The 19,010-nt window shown below is 31.9% G+C and overlaps 1 protein-coding gene across 1 annotated transcript in view; it reads right to left on the bottom strand.

The window, feature by feature from the left end:
* The window catches only part of LOC126881156 (Golgi-specific brefeldin A-resistance guanine nucleotide exchange factor 1), a 73,225-nt gene that overhangs the window by 51,025 nt on the left and 3,190 nt on the right, over positions 1–19,010 (bottom strand). Inside the window, exons 2-3 of the mRNA XM_050645233.1 lie at positions 10,780–12,315; positions 2,595–2,855 (exon numbers count right to left, since the gene is read on the bottom strand). Coding sequence (XP_050501190.1) covers positions 2,595–2,855; positions 10,780–12,315 — 1,797 coding nt within the window. The remainder of the gene's footprint in view (positions 1–2,594; positions 2,856–10,779; positions 12,316–19,010) is intronic.

Genomic DNA, 19,010 nt, shown 5'->3' with positions numbered 1-19,010 from the left:
TGAGACTAAACAACAGTGTTCTTTATATACAGTGTGGAAGGCACTTATGGAATTAAATTATTTCTGTCCTTGTTTCAAAACATTATAAAAAACGCTGAGACTCGTCGATTTTTAAATAAAAATGTGCACTTTTTAAACATAAATTTAAATATACAGGGTGATCCTTGCAAGTCTAGCAGAGCCCATATGCTTTATTTTTAATGGAACACCCCATATATTCTTATATTTTTAAAAGCTGCTTAACAACCTGATTTCAGTGAACTATATCATGTAGGGTGTATTATGAACAATACAGGGTGAAATTTTGAAATTAACAAGTATGGAAACCACTTATGGAATAAAATTAGTTGTGTCCTTATTTTAAAAAATTATAAAAAATACTGGCATACGTCAACATTTAAATTCAAATAGGCGCTTTACAAACAAAAAATTTTAATATACAGGGTGATGCACGCAAGTACAGTATAGTCCATGATCTTTAGTTTTAATGGATCACCCTGTATATTTTTATATTTTTAGAATCTGCTAAACAACCTTATCTCAAAAAAGTGTATTATGTAGGGTCTATTATGAATAATACAAGGTGAAATTTTAAAATTATTTATAAATTTTGTGAGGACATTAAATACAAAACCCAATAGATTTAATGCTTAGTTTAGAAAATGTATGCCTTTATTTAGCTAATTTAAAAAATAATACTGTTATTTAAAGCATGATAAATTATTAATTTCAAAATTTTATGTAGGTACCTATTTAATATCTTGACGAAAATTATACATAATTTTAAAATTTCACCTTGTATTATTCATAATAGGTCCTACATAATAGGTGTATACTTTTTTGATATGAGGTTGTTTAGCAGATTCTGAAAATATAAAAATATACAGGGTGATCCATTAAAACTAAAGATCATTAACTATGCCGTACTTGCGTGAATCACCCTGTATATTTTAATTTATGTTTGTAAAACGCCCATTTGAATTTAAAAGTTGACATGTCCCAGTATTTTTTATAATTTTTTAAAATAAGGACACAAATAATTTTATTCCATGAGTGGTTTCCATACTTGTTACTTTCAAAATTTCACCCTGTATTATTCATAATACACCCTGCATGATATAGTTCGTTGAAATCAGGTTGCTAAGCAGCTTTTAAAAATATAAGAATATACAGGGTGTTCCATTAAAAATAAATCTTATGGACTCTGCTAGACTTGCAAGGATCACCCTGTACATTTAAATTTATGTTTAAAAAGTGCACATTTTTTATTTAAAAATCGACGGGTCTAAGCATCTTTTATTATTTTTTGAAACAAGGACAGAAATAATTTTATTCCATAAGTGCCTTCCACCCCGTATAAACAAAATACAAAAACAACAGAGAACACAAAATTTATTTGACAATAAAATGAAAGTTTCTTCTTAACAACAAATAATGCAAGTAATGGATGTGGTGATTTAATCAGAAAAGCATGAGGCCTCAGGTTCAGAATATATTTCTATCATTAGCTCATCCTGGTCATCTACATTCTGTATTTCAATGTACTGATGAGAAGTTGTGGGATTTTATTTTTCACGAGTCGCCAGCTCAGTCATGGATTGGTCTACGTCTAAAGACGGGCTAGTTTTTGAAGCACTATGTTGCCGAAAATATATATATTTGGTATGTTTCTGGCAACATTACAGCCATCTAATGAAAATATCGCCATTTGGCCGAGCCATGTGGCCGAAATCTTACTGGTATTTGAACACTATTGCAGTGCCTGATGCGTTGAACTGCTGTGGAAAATTTTGCATGTTGCTCTGTATTTCTTCTTTATTTCCTGTACTCTGTTGAAATTTAATTTGGTTTTGTCAAAACATACAAAGAAGCGATGAATACGTGGTCAAATGAAATCACAATAAGGTTTATTAATGTAGTACATCCAGAGTTGTGGAACTTGGCATACTTCTGGAACTATGGGACAAATGGAAGAGGAGTGCACCCTGAATAAATACATTAAACTAAAACTTTTAGTATATATAAATAACAATTGCTAATCTTGTTGAGATTGGTATTGCGTTTCTTATGTTTGATCTTTCTTCTTTATTCTTGGTCCTAGGTTCGAAATCACTTTTTGACATTCTTTGTAAAATTCTTAAACAAATAATAATTGTCTAGCATTATTTCCATAGTTAAATTACTCATTGTTTCGCGATTACTTAGAAAAGCCGTATCCACATTTTCCATTTTTCATTTTTATTTTTTATGTATCGTCTTAGCACGATTAAGGACGCAGCAACTGTCAAGAGAATATTCTCGAGAACGAGAACATTCTGGCCGAGAATATTCTCGTTCTCGAGAATATTCTCTTGAGAATATTCTCTTCTTACACCACTAAACTTGACACTGTTTTATATAATGTACAGTACCAGTAGACCTTTGAAAGGGTTCATCAGTTTAAAAATATTTGGGAGCTACGATCACCTGTTTAATTTTAAATATTTTAAAATTTTAATTTTTATTTCAATAATTTACAATTTTGTAACTCGTGATTGTTGGATTTTGGATGTAAGACAAGTTTAACGAATTTATTAACAATAAAAAGAACTTACCTGGTAACCTAAAAGTCTCTAGAAAAGCTCTCAAAGCTTCATCGATACGCACTCCGACAAAATTAAAAGTATCGACGAAGGATTGCAGAATTTTCAAATTACTTCGATTACTTATATATTCACCAATCATAGCCTTGTTCAGAACTGGATTTTCCCTTAAAAATCTTGCGATTTCATCCAAATCGATATCCTGCTTTAATACTCCGTGTTCTTGAAGAAATTCTATGCCCTTTTTTGGCTTTTTGTTGAAGTATTCGGTACCTATAAATAACAAAAAGGTAGTTATGGATAATGCGATAGATACAGTTGAGTCCCCGAGTCTTTACCCGTGCGTCACCATTTAAAGCATACGAAATAAGTCGGATATTTACTAAACGCAACAGTAAGTGACAGAAAGTATTCCGATCACGGGTTACAGTATAAAATTTGACGTTATCAAATAAATAGAATGTCAAATTTAAGTTTTGCCTTAAAATTTTGGTGCATAATTACAGCTACATTTGAAGTAGCTTAATAAATTCTTTTATTACTATTGATTAATAAATAAATAAACAATTTATAAAAAACTTCGATAACATATTTTCTTTTTGTTATTTTATTCACTTTGGCGGAACATTAAACACAAGCATTCCTTAACTGTGTCAACAATGAGGTTATTTATACGTTGTCAAAATTTATCGTAAAATAACATAAATTTATCATCAAATTTCTAACTCCAATATAAAATTAGTTGTGAAAACAACTGTTTGTATACTAGAAAAAACTTCAAAATGCAAAAATTCGACAAAATAACAGCAAAAAATTCAACAAACTGACAGCCACAAAAGTAAACAAACCAAAACGTCAGAAATTGTACTTAAAATATGTGAAAACATCCCCAATCATCTTTCTTTGTACCTATCTCTTTCAATGCACTGAGTCTAGATCGTTCATAAAAATAACATGTGTTTTTACTTAATAACAGGCGGCAGCTGGTTTGTCATTAGTTTCATGCGTGGAAGAGAATGATGCTAGATAAAAAGTATGTGTTTTATTTCGCCAGGTATAGGCTTTTCATCGATTGTCATTAGTTTCGAGCTTCTGTCAAATGTCGTATAATCCGTGTATAACATTAATACATGTACACGGATTATATGACATATGACAGAAGCTCGAAACAAATGACTGTGAATGAAAAGCCCTAGTAATGACGCACGGGTAAAAACTCGCGGACTCAACTGTACCAGAAGTGTTCTTTAAGTAGATAATTATTAATACCGTTTTGATATGTAAATAAACTAAACTCTTTATAACTCTTGTAGGCTTTTATCTTCTGTTTGTCTAGGGTTGATTATTTGGCCACAGGTCGATTTTAGGATACAACAAATACTTTATTGTAGAACTCGTAATTACAAGGATAATGTAACAACTAATGTGAACGGTAATTAACACTGAACATCTAAAACGGCTTTATAGCAAGAATACGCAATCTTACTTCGTCGTACGTCGTTGTATATAGATGAAAAAGGCCGTCTGCCCCCTATCATCAGCGTCTTAATGTCAACTCGACTTTTCTCTGACTTACTGAATACTGTCACTTGGCCATGATATGCTGAACCTATAGATCTATCGCGTTTTTTTTTATTATTAGGCAAATGCCACTTAACTGGCTTTCGACTCGCGTTTATGATAAAATAAAATAACTTAAACGAATGTAATCCTACACTCTTGTATTTTTACATGAAATACCGCACTTTTATTTATTCTGTCACATAATTGCCACTAATATTAAAGCATTTGATATCAATTGCAACACATAATTGTGGCACAGACCTCAAAGATGCTTCTTCAGACGCAGATAACACGTGAAAATAAGTGCGCGCTAGATCGGGGGTATATGGAGGAAAATCAATCGGTGAGATGGTAAGTTCGTTTGACCGGAGGTGGACGTAGAAAGCAGCGTTGCGTGCTTTCACCAATGGTCTTTAATTTGTATTCGGAAGAAATAATTCAAAAATCACTCGAAGAAACAACGATCTTATCCTATCAACAACATTAGATATTCAGGTGACATGGTGCTAATAGCAGAGAATATACAAGACTTACAAACACTGTTAGTGCTGTTTCACATTATAAGAATTTTGAACGTGCGAGGGTTTTCTCGTGCGATAGTTTTGACGCACCTATCCTTTTCACACAATAAGAATTGAGTCGCACGCAGATATATTGTTGTGTTGTTTGGTATATTATTTTTATTTACACTTTGTGGCTGAGGTAGATACACTTCGCGTCAAAAAAAACTGGTACAACTCTTATAACCGAAAATCGTGTTTTTCAAGTTGTGTAAGTTGGTCTTGTCACAAGTGTCATTATAATTTCTAGGACAAAGTTGCCAGTTCAACGAAAAGATTATATCAAACTAGGTAAAAACGGGGCTGTGCGACAGACCGCATTTTTTAATATACTAAAAACTAAAACAATTGTAATTTTCCGTCATCTCAATTAAGTATTCATACATTGATTCGTGTTTTATTATAATTTATGAAAATATTTCAATTCAAAAATAATGATAGATAATAAATCTTGACATGACTTTAAATTATTATGTTTAATGTCAAATCGAGAGGTGTGATTGGTTTCTCGTAAATTGTAGGACAAAACGGCATTAAGTTGTGTAGAATAAATAAAACACACTGGAAAAATTAAAAATTTAATTTGAAATTAACACAAAATGAATAACTTTTACAGTGAACAAGTGTGGAATTTAAATATATGTATTACAATTCGAAATATACATTTTTAACCTTATTTTTTTTGTATTTAGATTTAGTGCAATTCCGTTGTCTGTGATGGCAACAACGAAGTGATTCACGAACAATAATTGTCAGTCTGAACTCAGGTTTACATTGGGAAAAAAAGTGTACCAGTTTTATATGACGCGAAGTGTACATGATACGATGTCTGATATGTATCATTACACATGGGTATTTTTTGTCCATACTTTTGTCCTAATGTACTATAATGCGTATTTAATGCATTTGCAATTTCTATTTTGTCAGTTATTATTTCTTATGTTTTTAATTAAAAGCCTTAATTTGTTTTTATAATCGTTGTTCTACTAAGTTATTTGTGGGATCTTGGATTAGCTCATCTAATTAGCTCATACAATCTATATAATAAACTATTCTAAATGGGAAATAAGCCACGACTGAACTAAAAAAATGATTTTATTAACGTTTCGACATACGATTTGGGCGTCGAAACGTTAATAAAATTATTTTTGTTTAGTTAAATTGTGGCTTATTTCCCATTTAGACTAGTTTATTATAAAAATTCCACAAGGAAATAGCTTCAGAACAACATTACAATCTATGTTTTTCATGTACAGAAAAGACCCTCTGTCATCCATTCATTTTTAAATGTTGTTCCCCTCGTTTTAAATGTTGTTTTTAGATAATTTCACACAAGACGTGACCGCAGCCCTACTCCAGTTTTCACCGAGTTGTTTACCCTATAAAACTAAATATAATTTCGTAGAATAAAAGGTATATTTTATATGGAGCGAAATCAAATTATAGCGTTGTGTTTACTTTATCGTCGAAGAAAGAGTAATAAGAGGAACCGGTTTTTTTCTTTATCACCTAATTCGTCAAATTAATTAATTCAAATTAATTCGTGCACTTTTAAGTGCACGGCATACACCATTCCAAGCATTTCTCGTCAAGTTTCTATCTTTATATATTTCTATTGTTTTGTCCCAATGAACAGGTCTCGCTTCAATTAATGTTATTAATATTTCACTGTCAATCTGAGACATGAAAACATAAAATATATGCACCGACTTTAAACAGCCACAAAGTGTAAATGAAAATAATGTACCAAACAACCAAAGAAACTACCTTCGTGCGACTGAACGACAGTATCATATGAAAGGATGCATTAAGTCCCCTATGCTACTGGGTGCGTAAAGACGGCACGACTGACGTCTGTTGTTGTAAGCGAGGGACGACATAAACACGGCGACCTCACCGAACGTTCCAACCACCGTCTAGTGAGAAAGGCTCCATATGATTACATGCGCCACCATTGGAATGTCGTCGTGCGTTCTAATCCTCGCACGTTTAAATTCTTATAATGTGAAACAGCACTTAGTTTAACAATGAATGTTAAAAAGACCAAATTCGTGACAATTACAAAAACAGAACAAGACACTTTAAATATAAAAGGAGAGATTGGAAATAAGCAGTAACAATTTTGCAGTAGAATAGTAGATGCGACAAGCATAAATGATGTGAGGAAACCAAGAATCCTAATAAAGTATACTGCACAGCTTTTCCATCATTATCTCTTTAACAGGTGTAGATTTTTAGTGGGTAGGAATCCCATTCATTTAAAAATTTTGCTTTACTTTGTTAAAAAAGAAAATATGACAGTGTCAAAAAGTATACTGAACAAAACTGACGTAATCCTTTGAATAATGAAAATGTCAATGTTACGACTAAACAGAAAAAAACAAGTGAACATGGGGAGTTGTAAAGTAAAGAGAAGATATTAACACAAATCACGAAATGCCAAAAATTTTATAAATTGATTATTTGGGATCGTTTAGATCAGCAGAAGTAACTTCTGTCCTTATCAAACGTAAGAAATAATCGCAATTAATTGGAAAAAGCATATATTCAGTAGTGAAAGCTAGAAGATATTTAATGACGATAATTTTCAAGGGGGAAAGGCAGTTTTTGTTTATATTTGACCCAGAGTTGCATTCGTGGTAATTTCCCTCAAAATAAGACAGCCTTGTTGATGTTTGATTCAGAGTTGTGACTGCATAGCTCCACCGATGACGCCTGAGAGGCAGAAATAGCTATCTGGAGATGGTGGTCCAAATCTGAATCAAATAGAAACAAAAACTGCCGTTGTCCCTTGTTCATCTTTACTCAGATTTTTGAGTACTCGAAACTGTCTTTCGGCTTTTTTCCTAGACGAAAGGAGATCTATCTACTCTTAGTCCAGAAAGCCACTGCGCATCCGCTGGGAAAAATATTCTGATTCGGATTTTTTGCACAATCTTACTCAAAAAGGACTCCTTTTAACAAAGTTGCATGTTGCCAGGACCAAAAGGTGGTCAAAAATTTTTTAAACGTTTTTTTTGTTTTCTTCTTAAAATTATTTTTTTTTTTCCATGGAAAAAAGTTTTTTTAGGTTTTTGGATCATTCCAAACAAAAAAGGTCTTTAGTGACTTTTCTCTAAAAATGATAGTTTTTGACATATAAGCGATTAAAAATTGAAAAATTGCGAAATCAGCCATTTTTAACCCTCAAAAACTATGTGAAAAACTGAAAATTTTAATGTTGCCAAGGTAGGTAGATATTCTTTAAACATCGGTTGATGAAATCCCGAAGAGTTTTTTGCAATACAATATTCAAAACTCCTTTGTTTTTTAATTGCTAATCAAGCGTGCGCGACACTATTTTCCACCGACAGTATGGTGCAAATGAAAGGAATAAATTCGCTATTTCGTAAACCGGCGACTTTAAGGAAAAATCCCGAAACAGGTCGATTTTTATTTTTAAGTTATGATATTGTGGCATATATGGTATACTAGTGACGTTATCGAGACGTTAGTGAGAATAGGGGTCGTGTGGTAGCTCGTTTGAAAGGTTCTTCAATTCTCTATTCAGTAATGTAAACATTTACATAATTATTTATACAGGGTGTCCTTCTACTTCTTTTTTTGTCAAATAATTTAATTTAATAAAATTTTTTTGGACACCCTGTATAAATAATTATGTAAATGTTTATATTACTGAATAGAGAATTGAAGAACCTTTCAAATGAGCTAGCATACGACCCCTATTCTCATTTAAAAAAAGAATGTGTGTGTACTTTGTACGCACGTAAGAAGTTATACTTCTATTATATAATTTTAACGAAGTAATTGTATTCTATTTAAATATTAAACTAACTTTCTTATCTACCACTTTCAAAAAATTTTTATTAAAACAACTAAAAAAAATGAATCTTAGAGGATTGGAACCCGGGACGTTTCGAACTCTGACCGAACGCTCAACAACTAGACCACCGAGGTCATGTGATTGACACGTACGTTTCGGATATAATTATGAGTGCAGCTGATCTCACTACTACCAACTTTGTTAAATTTCGAAACAGTAATTTCACTTTTATTTAATAATGGTACGGTAAACAATCCTCATTTTTTAATATGTTATTCCTTACAAAAATACCTTTAATTTAAGCACAAATAATTAAAATCGTAAATTTGGGTCAAAAGTTATTAACTTTTTAAGAATTCCCATAAGAGCCCATGTTAAAACTTAACTTTGACCCTTAATAGTAATTAAACGGCACGGTAAAACATTTTTTTAAAAATCAAGTCTTAGTTTTTTTAAGTAAACTATAACATACTAAAATTTCATGCAAATCCTTAATTCTTTGCCGAAGGTGTAGAACGTCATTAAACTTGTGATATTTTGAAAATTGATCAAATTATTTTAATTTTGAATTGAAATGATTTAAGTGCACTTTACATCAACAATAAATTGAACAAGAAATTGACAAAGTTATTCAAGGCCAAATTTGACGAGTACAAAATGTATGGTTTGTAAAAGAAAATGAAGGAATTTGATGAAATAGAACAATTGGATATGTTTTATTTTGTCAAATTTCTTTATTTTCTTTTTATTCACGGCAAAATTGGATGTAGAATTGTGTTTTGTATAAGCCAAATTTGACCTTGAATAACTTGTTGTCAATTTCTTATTCAATTATTGTTGATGTAAAGTGGACTTTAGAATTGAAAAAATACAACAAAACATATAGTAAGAAAACAATATATTAGGTGAATATTGATGGTAATCAAATTATATAAATAAAAGTATTACATTATTACATACTATGTATTTTGGCAGATCAAACAGGTAGGTTTATACCCATGATACATTAACAATTATTACGTACCTGTTGCTTTTAAAAACTATTTAAAAGTCACTACAATATTATAAACTGTTTTGTTTCTGTCCTCACAACAATAAAACTAATATATTATACATTTGTTTACCTTTACCTTTTCCTCCAGACCACAGCTGTCCTACAGCTGCCATATTGGATAATTTTTGACATGTCATTTGAACATCCAATCAGAACAAAGTTACAATGCGCGTATGCGCCTGGGTGATGCGTATGCGCCTGGTTTTAACATATAAAAATTCACCCTCATCGCGCGTAAAGAAGTATAACTTCAAAAATCATCGATTACGTCATCACGTCCAGATGGATGACGTCACTAGTATACCATATATGCCACAATATCATAACTTAAAAATAAAAATCGACCTGTTTCGGGATTTTTCCTTAAAGTCGCCGGTTTACGAAATAACGAATTTATTCCTTTCATTTGCACCATACTGTCGGTGGAAAATTGTGTCGCGCACGCTTGATTAGCAATTAAAAAATAAAGGAGTTTTGAATATTGTATTGCAAAAAACTCTTCGGGATTTCATCAATCGATGTTTAAAGAATATCTACCTACCTTCGCAACATTCAAATTTTCAGTTTTTCACATCGTTTTTGAGGGTTAAAAATGGCCGATTTCGCAATTTTTCAATTTTTAATCGCTTATATGTCAAAAACTATCATTTTTAGAGAAAAGTCACTAAAGACCTTTTCTGTTTGGAATGATCCAAAAAACCTAAAAAACTTTTTTACATGCAAAAAAATAATTTTAGAAAAAAAAAACAAACAAAAAACGTTTAAAAAATTTTTGACCACCTTTTGGTCCTGGCAACATGCAAATTTGTTAAAAGGAGTCCTTTTTGAGTAAGATTGTGCAAAAAATCCGAATCAGAATATTTTTCCTAGCGGATGCGCAGTGGCTTTCTGGACTAAGAGTAGATACTTGACCGTTGTCCTTTCGGCTTTCTTCTATGTTCGTCGTCTCTGTGCGTATAGATTGTTAAAACCGGAGATTCAGGATGCAACCAGAAAGCAGTTTCTTTTGACGAAAAGTCTTAGATTTAAGATATTGTTTATTGTTTTATTTCAATTATTTTAATTGTTTTATTACAGTAAACTTTGTATCTAAGGCTTTTCGTCTTCCTCGTATTTACGATAATTTTCGTTTAAAAAGAATTATAGGAAAATCCAATACCTCAAGACATATTCTTATGAAAGAAAATAGTTTCTTACCTTGCGGTAGCCACTTCTTAATACTTTTCTTTTGAGCTAATTCCTCCTTCTTTGGCATGATTGGAGAAACTTTAGTTCTAGAATTTTTTCCGACATAGAAGCTAATGTCATTTGATTGTTGAACCAATTCGCTATTTCCTGCGTCTAACCTATCTTTTTCTTCACAACACCGGTTTTCAATCCCTTCAGTGATTATCATAAGTGCATCCAAAGATAACAAATGTGTATGGTACACTCCAGTATTAGAAGATATTGAATGTTTAGCTAACAATTTAGTTAATTCCTCGTACAGATTCGCACAGTACATATCGCAGTCGTAATTAATATATAGTTCGGTATGAAACCCTGGTATTCGCCACAGCTGAAGTAAATTATCTAATGCTATTTCCTTGTGTTCGTAGGTTACTTTGGGAGAATCGCTGAGGATGATTTCTATTAATTTCTTTAGGTAGTGTTCTAATTGATACTTAAGATGTGTCCTCAATGATTCAAATAATAAAAAAGACACCTGTAAATCCAATGAAAATATTGCTAGCCTTTCGGTATTCATAAGAGAAAATAGGTTCCTGCATAAATCATCCTTTACTAAAGCTAGCAAAGTGTTATATTTACCAATATTATCAGCACTTATTTCAAATGCAACTGTTAAAAGGGTTAAACCTAAATGGATCATGATTTCTGTATTTTGTTTATCAAGAGGGTTACAAAGGCTTATTAAAAATCTCAGTAATTCTCTTACACATGCCAAACCATAGGGTGATAAGTTAGCTTCTTGCTGCAATTGTGGAGTAAACCTTATGCCTCTCTGATTTATGTAATCTTGAGTACTCGGACTCTGTTCTTCTGTAATTTCTTCTTCAGTAAGTGATTTAGGTTCTGTTGCTGCCTCTTCTACACCAGACGATATAGAATCGATATTTTTTAGATCTTCATTATTACTAACAGGACTATCAACAATGATATCTACATCACACTTGAAGTTTTCTTTTGGACTAGCATTTGAGGTTACAGGGTTAGCGTTTTCAGGATTTTGCAAGGAACCTTGCATATCTACTATACTACTTTGTGCTACTGCTGCAAGATTACCTTGTGGGGTTTGGGGAGACTTAATGTCAGTGTCACTCTTATCTTTTTTAAGTGAAGAATACTGCTTTTTCCTCTTAGTACGTGTTTGATCTAAAGCTCCAGGTTTCATCTTTAACTGTTTAATGTAAGAAACTTTGAGATCCTCACTAAACTGCGGCAACCTCATAAAAATTAATTGCACCATTTCTTTTAAATAATGTTCGGCAGTTTTTCTCAATAGGTCGACAAGCCTTGTTTCAAAGCATATTCGAAAACATGACAGCATTATCTCACAGAGGCTTTCATTAGTTAAGGCGGTACCTTCTGGAGATAATGTTAGAGTTCTTAGGACTTGCAATATTCTTATGAGAACTACTCCATCTGACGACTGGTCTGTTCCAACGAAACGGGCATGGGTGACTGCATCTGCTATACTGTGGATGGTTTGAGGGATAGATGCATGCAAGGGATCTAAAAAAAAAGGTGTGCATTAATAAGATATTGAATGCCAAATAATCATGATAAATATCACAACTGTGTGACAAAACAAAACAAAATGTTTACTTCTTAAACATTTTTACGGCACTTTTTTACAGTTTACACTTTAGTATCAACTTTTTGAAAGTTGATACTAAAGAATATAACATAATAAATATTAAGGGGATGGGTACGTAGTTTCTGTTCCAATGCTATTCAAATGGGATTCATTTTTTTCGAATCCTGAGAAAACTAATAAGTATTTTTGAAAAATTTAAACGCAGAATGAAAGATTGCGTTATTAGCGATGGCCAAAAGTCCCTGAGAACTTATATAATGTTTATTTTAATAAGTTACAGGGGTGAAAAACTAAGAGAAAATTTAGTGAGATTTTTAATTTCAAATATCTCATTCAAAATAAACTTTGTATTTATTCTAAGGGACTTTCGGCCCTCGGTAATAATTTAGTCTTTCATTCTGCGTTTAAATTTTTCAAAAATACTTATTGGTTTTTTCAGGATTCGAAAAAAATGAACACAATGTCCGTGGTAATATTTTCCAAATCTATCTTTGTCATACAACGCACTCAGTCGAATAGAATATTGTCAGCATATTGTCAATCACACAGTGACAATCAGTGACTATTTGAAATGGTATCGGGAATATTTTGAGTTGTTGATTCAATAATATTGATGGTGTATTTGATCAATAATTGATTTAAGACGTGAACTTAATAAAAAGTTATTTATTGTTTATTATTTATGGAAGATCCAAAGCAGAGAATACACCAGGATATATTCAGCCATCCAAGTATTTTGTTGTTAAAGATGTTCAAAATTGTAAGCGTTTCTTACAATTGAAAAATCACTTTATCACTTTTCCTCTTTTCTCGATTGATTATTAGTTTTTGTTGTACAGTAGATAAATTATTACAATCACTGAATACATAGTTAGTGAAAAAATTATCATATTAATTAACTGAATTAATAATTAAGGCAATTAATTATACAAGTAACAGTTATCCAAGAATATTCAAAAGCCATCTTTAAAGTTTATGATGACATTGTCAAGTAAAGTTTACATATCCATACCAGTGGGAATTTTACTACACGTAATTTGCCGTGTAAAGACAGAAAAAGTAGGGATAGCCGTAAAATATTTGCGAATTATGTACCGATGGGCTTAAACACTGGTCTTAGCAGCCAGTGTTTTATAATGATATATTGTTTTCGGGTTTATAAACTTTGGTCTGGAATTCATTTTTATTGAAAAACACATTAAAAAAAATTACAAAGAAAGAACGATATACGAGCTAAATAACAACAAACCTTGATCAAATAACTACACAACTCAATATAATCATCATCATCAATGGCATTACAACTCTTCGTGAGTCTTTGCTGCGTTTGCTATTGCCTTCCATGTTGTCAGTCCTGTGCCACTAATTCCCATTGTCTCATTCCCATTTTCTCCAGATCTTCTTTGATTGCATCTTTCCACCTTTTTCTAGGCCGTCCTACAGACCTTCTTCCATCTGGCCTTTCCCGGAACACATTGTGTATAAGGTGATTGTCGTTACTGCGTATCACATGCCCTGCCCGTCTGAGTCTATTGGCCTTTATATATCTAACTGGATTTTCCTTTATGATTAGAGACTCTAACTCGCTATTGTATCTGCGCCTCCCTTCGTTTGTCACGCTGTCTCTGCAAGGGCCATATATCATTCGAAGGATGGTGCAACTCAAGATGGTGCAACTCAATATGGTGCACAACAATAAAATATAGTGAAGAACAAGTGCATGGTGTGTTACAATCCTTGGTGGGAAAGATATGATAATCGAAAAAACTGCCAAAGGAATAGAGCAAAGGTATAATTATCCCCATTCATAAAAAATGTAACAGTGTGCAAGAATTACAGAGGTATCACACGGCTAAACATAATATACAAGGTATTATCAAATAAGTTAAGAGAAAATTACCCCATATGCGGCTCAGAACTTCAGGGACTACCAGTGAGGCTTTCTGCTGAGAAGATCATATTTTCACTGTTAGACAACTGCTCGAAAAGACTTGGAAGTTCAATAAAAATATGCACCAATTGTTAATAGATTTCCGGCAAGCTTATGACAGCTTCGTAAGGAATTTTGTATGGAGGTCTATTGGAACGTATACGGCTATGAAGTGAGATTATTAATTTGACTAAAATATGTGTTGATAATTCAACAGCTAAGAATAACATAGAGAATCATACCATGGTACTAATCTGTTACCAGTAATTAAAAACACAATGAATAGTCCAGGGCGCATCTGTTTTGAGATGGACGTTGAGAGGTGACTCAAATTTTTTTGCATAAACTGCTGGAAAATAACTTAAATAATAATATTTGAGTTATCCTCCCACTCAAAATGGTCCGGAACATTGTTTAAATAATCAAAATGTCAAAATATGAAGGAAAAATTTGATTTCTTTATTGGTTTTTTGATTATAACTTTAAAACTATTCATTTCTGAGAAAAGTTCTACCAACATAAAAGTTGCGTAATTAAATTTCCCACAATATAGAATTGGTTAAAAATTTAAAAAATAGTCACCCTTGTTGCAAAAAAGCAATAATACATACAAAAACAAGTATTTGGATTTTACGTTTTTCAATCATTTATGCTATACTAAGGACCTTCCTATTTTACCCAGTAAAACTTTATGATATAGTAAAACAACACTGTAAAATTCATTAAGATCGGTTTCACAGATTTTGCAAAATAAATTTTGCAATCCAGCTTTCGCAAAAAAAATTCATTTTTTTTAAATGTTGCAGGACTGAGGATAAAGCAGATAGCAAGTTGAATTTTTTTTGCTTATAGAAGTGTACTGTACGTTTCATTTGCAATTTGCAAAATTAAAATCAATTAATTACCGCGGCGTCAGGAAATTTTTTAAATAAACATTAATTTTTGGTGCTACGCGCAGGACAGCGGTGTTAGATTCACACAAGTTGATTTCCACCAAAATTTCTTCCAATCTTTATCTAATATATTATTTTCTTACTCTATATTTTGTTGTATTTTAATATTTTAATTCCACAAAAATAAAACTAATTTTATTATTGTTTGTGAACTATTGTTTAAACAAATGCATATGTTTAAAAATAATAAACTTTTATTCTCTAAGTTAAAATATATGAACAAAGAAAGTTTTTGCTAATAAAAGTGATATTTTAAAGGATAGAGTATGTGTTTTTATTTTGCAATAAACAAATTTAATTATTTATATCGAAATGTAATAAAAATTAAAATGTATCAATCATTATCAAAGGTCATTGGAATGCCCAATCAGAGCAAACTATACGCTGTCCTGCGCGCAGCACCAATAATTAATGTTTATTTAAAGAAATTTCTGACGCCGTGGTAGTTAACCGATTTTAATTTTTCAAAATTGCATATGAAAGGTACAGTACACTTCTATATGCAAAAAAAATTCAACTTGCTATCTGCTTTATTTTCAGTCCTGTAACATTTTGGAAAAATGAATTTTTTTTGCAAAAGCTGGATTGCAAAATTTATTTTGCAAAATCTATTGAACCGATCTTAATGAAATTTACAGTATTGTTTTACTATATCATAAAGTTTTTCTGGGTGAAATATGAAGGTCCTAAGTGTAGCATAAATGGTTGAAAGACGTAAAATGCAAATACTTGCTTTTGTATGTTTTTTTAGCAATTATTGCTATTTTGCAACAAGGGTGACTATTTTTTAAATGTTTGACCAATTCTATATTGTAGGAAATTTAATTACGCAACTTTTATGTCAGTACAACTTTTCTTGGAAATGAATACTTTTAAAGTTATAATCAAAAAACCAAGAAAAAAATCGAATTTTTCCTTCATTTTTTGACATTTTAATTATTTAAACAATGTTCCGGACCTTTTTGAGAGGGAGGATAACTCAAATATTATTATTTGAATTATTTTCAAGCAATTTCTGCAAAAAAATTTGAGTCACCTCTTAACGTCCAAATGTACTAATATTTTTACAGATGCGCCCTGGTCTAGAAGGACTATTATCAATGCAACCGTAACAGATATGGTCATTAAAAAAGCTAGCATAAGGCTTATACCAGGGCCCCTGGATGATTCTGGAATACAATCACAAAGACACTATGGTGAGTAGTACCACCATAAGAAAAGACCATGTTTGTGAAAATAGAAAAGGAAGTGAATAATAGGGCTAAACATCAATGAAGAGAAGATGAAATAAATATATGCACATCAGCTGTAGGGCAAGAAAAGACAGAATAGGACAAAATATAACTATTGGCACAAACAATTTTTAAAGTTTGGGTGCCGCCACAATTTACTTATACATAATGATAATGATTTGCGAAGAGAAATTAGAGCTCTAATACAAAAAAATACACTGAAATAAGATGTCTAGAACTTCAAAGATCAGAATATATAGAACAATGATTAGGCTAGTCATAACATACTGCTGATATTAATAGGTACTATACTTTGTTTTTAAACCAGGAGGAGTAAACTAAAAAGACAGATTCACACCCAAGAAAGTCACTAGAAAAATTACCAAATACATCTTCTTTTATGGTTATATAGCCCAGAATAAGGTATATAGATACAGGTATAAGGTTTAATAGAGAATAGATCAATTCAAGGTATAATAGAGAAATTTCATAAATGTCATTATTGTTATTAGTGTCAAAATTTCATAAAAGTGAAGTAGGTAAACTTGTCTGAGGTTGGACCTCCTCCTGGTTTAAAAACAGAGTATAATAGATAGATAAAGATAGTAAGAAACCTGGACTATCCAGAAACGAACCGAACTACTATTAAGGCATTTTGAATGCCAAATATTGAAAAAAATAACTTAGTTGTATAGTTGATAGTACAACTGGAAAATCTCAAGTTAGAACAAATGCAGAATTTTAAAGCATATACGGCCACTGAATATAAACAAGATAACAGTCCAGAAGCTCAGGTGGGCATAATATGTGTAAAAAGCTCAAAACAAACAGCTCACGAAGAGGATATTGGAAAAGAACCAGTCAACAAGAGAACCTTAGACAAACCCAGACATGGGGATCTTAAAAGATTTAAATACCATGGGAATATAAATTGCTAAATGTGACAATAATGAACCACCAACACAGAAGTGACAACAAACAAAGAAATAAACCTTAAACAGGGGCAAGGTAAAGGAAGGATTAAGGAAATTAAAAAAAACATAAAAATCAGTAGGAAAGACAGAATATTGAATGGACTCCTTAAGTACAGAGGACCAGATCTGACCAAACAACTATTAAAACTAATCCAAAAAATGATAGAACAAAACAGAATACCTACCACAAGAAAAGAGATCAAGCATCCTGCATCCTAACACCTCTCCTCAAAAATGGAGACAAATAGGATCTGAGGAACTACAGGGGAATTAATTTATTAAACACAACACTAAAATTAACAGCCAAAGTGATAACAAAAATACTGAATAAAATTATAACACTAGCAGAAGAACAACAGGTATAATATTTTATAATTAGGCACATATAAGAGAAATCATTCTTCTTCTTCTTTGAGTGCCTCTCCTATCGGAGATTGGATGTCATTAGGGCGATTCTAATTTTATTTACTGCTGTTTTGAACAATTCGTTAGTGGTACAGCCAAACCACTCTCTCAAATTTCTCATCCAGGACATTCTTCTACGGCCTGGATTTCTTCGTCCTTGGATTTTTCCTTGCATTATATTTTGTAGGAATGTGTACTTTTGTCCCCTCATCAGGTGGCCTAAGTATTCAAGTTTTCTCTTTTTTATATTCAGTAGAACTTCTGGCTCGTTATTTATTCTGCGTATTACTTCTTCATTTGTAATTTCATCCACCCAACTTATTCTTAGTATACAGCGGTAGCACCACATCTCAAAGCTTTCAAGTTTTTAATATTCCTCTGTTTAAGAGTCCATGACTCAACACTGTAGAGAAAAGTACTGAATACATAGCATTTTAACATTCTAGTTCGTAGATGAATACTAATATCACGATTACAAAATAATTTTTTCATTTTTATAAAAGTAGACCTGGCAATTTCAATATGTCTTTTTATCTCGTGATTTTGGTCACCTGTTTCATTGATAAGGGTTCCCAAGTATTTGTATTCGTTTACTTTTTCAAGTTGGGTACCGTTTATTGTGATACTAGTGTCATTTATTGGATTCTTACTGAAAGTCATATATTTGGTTTTTTTGACGTTCATCCTTATGCCATAGTTATTACATATCTCATTCATACTTTCAACTAGATGTTGTAGATCTTCCGCTGTTCTTGCCATTATCACAGTATCGTCAGCATATCGAATGTTATTGATAACTTCTCCATTGATTATTATCCCTTCGTTTGCATATGAGAGAGCTTCTTGGCATATTTGTTCACTATAGATATTAAACAAGAGCGGTGACAATATACAACCCTGTCGTACCCCTCTACGTATTTCTATTTCGTCCGATGTTTGGTCTTCTATTTTTATATTAGCTCGCTGATTCCAGTACAGATTTAATATTATTTGTATGTCTCTGGTGTCTGGTACTGCATTAATCTCACTAAACCAAATTTTGTTGATACTTTATACTATAGGTGGTGGGAATAAGCATATGAGTCAAAAAATGAAAAAAAAAATTTTAAGTCATCT

Source organism: Diabrotica virgifera, chromosome 3 (assembly GCF_917563875.1).
Source record: "Diabrotica virgifera virgifera chromosome 3, PGI_DIABVI_V3a".
Classification (NCBI taxonomy): Eukaryota; Metazoa; Arthropoda; class Insecta; order Coleoptera; family Chrysomelidae; genus Diabrotica; species Diabrotica virgifera.
Note: the sequence above shows the minus strand (reverse complement) of the source record. Positions and strands in the feature narration are given on the sequence as shown.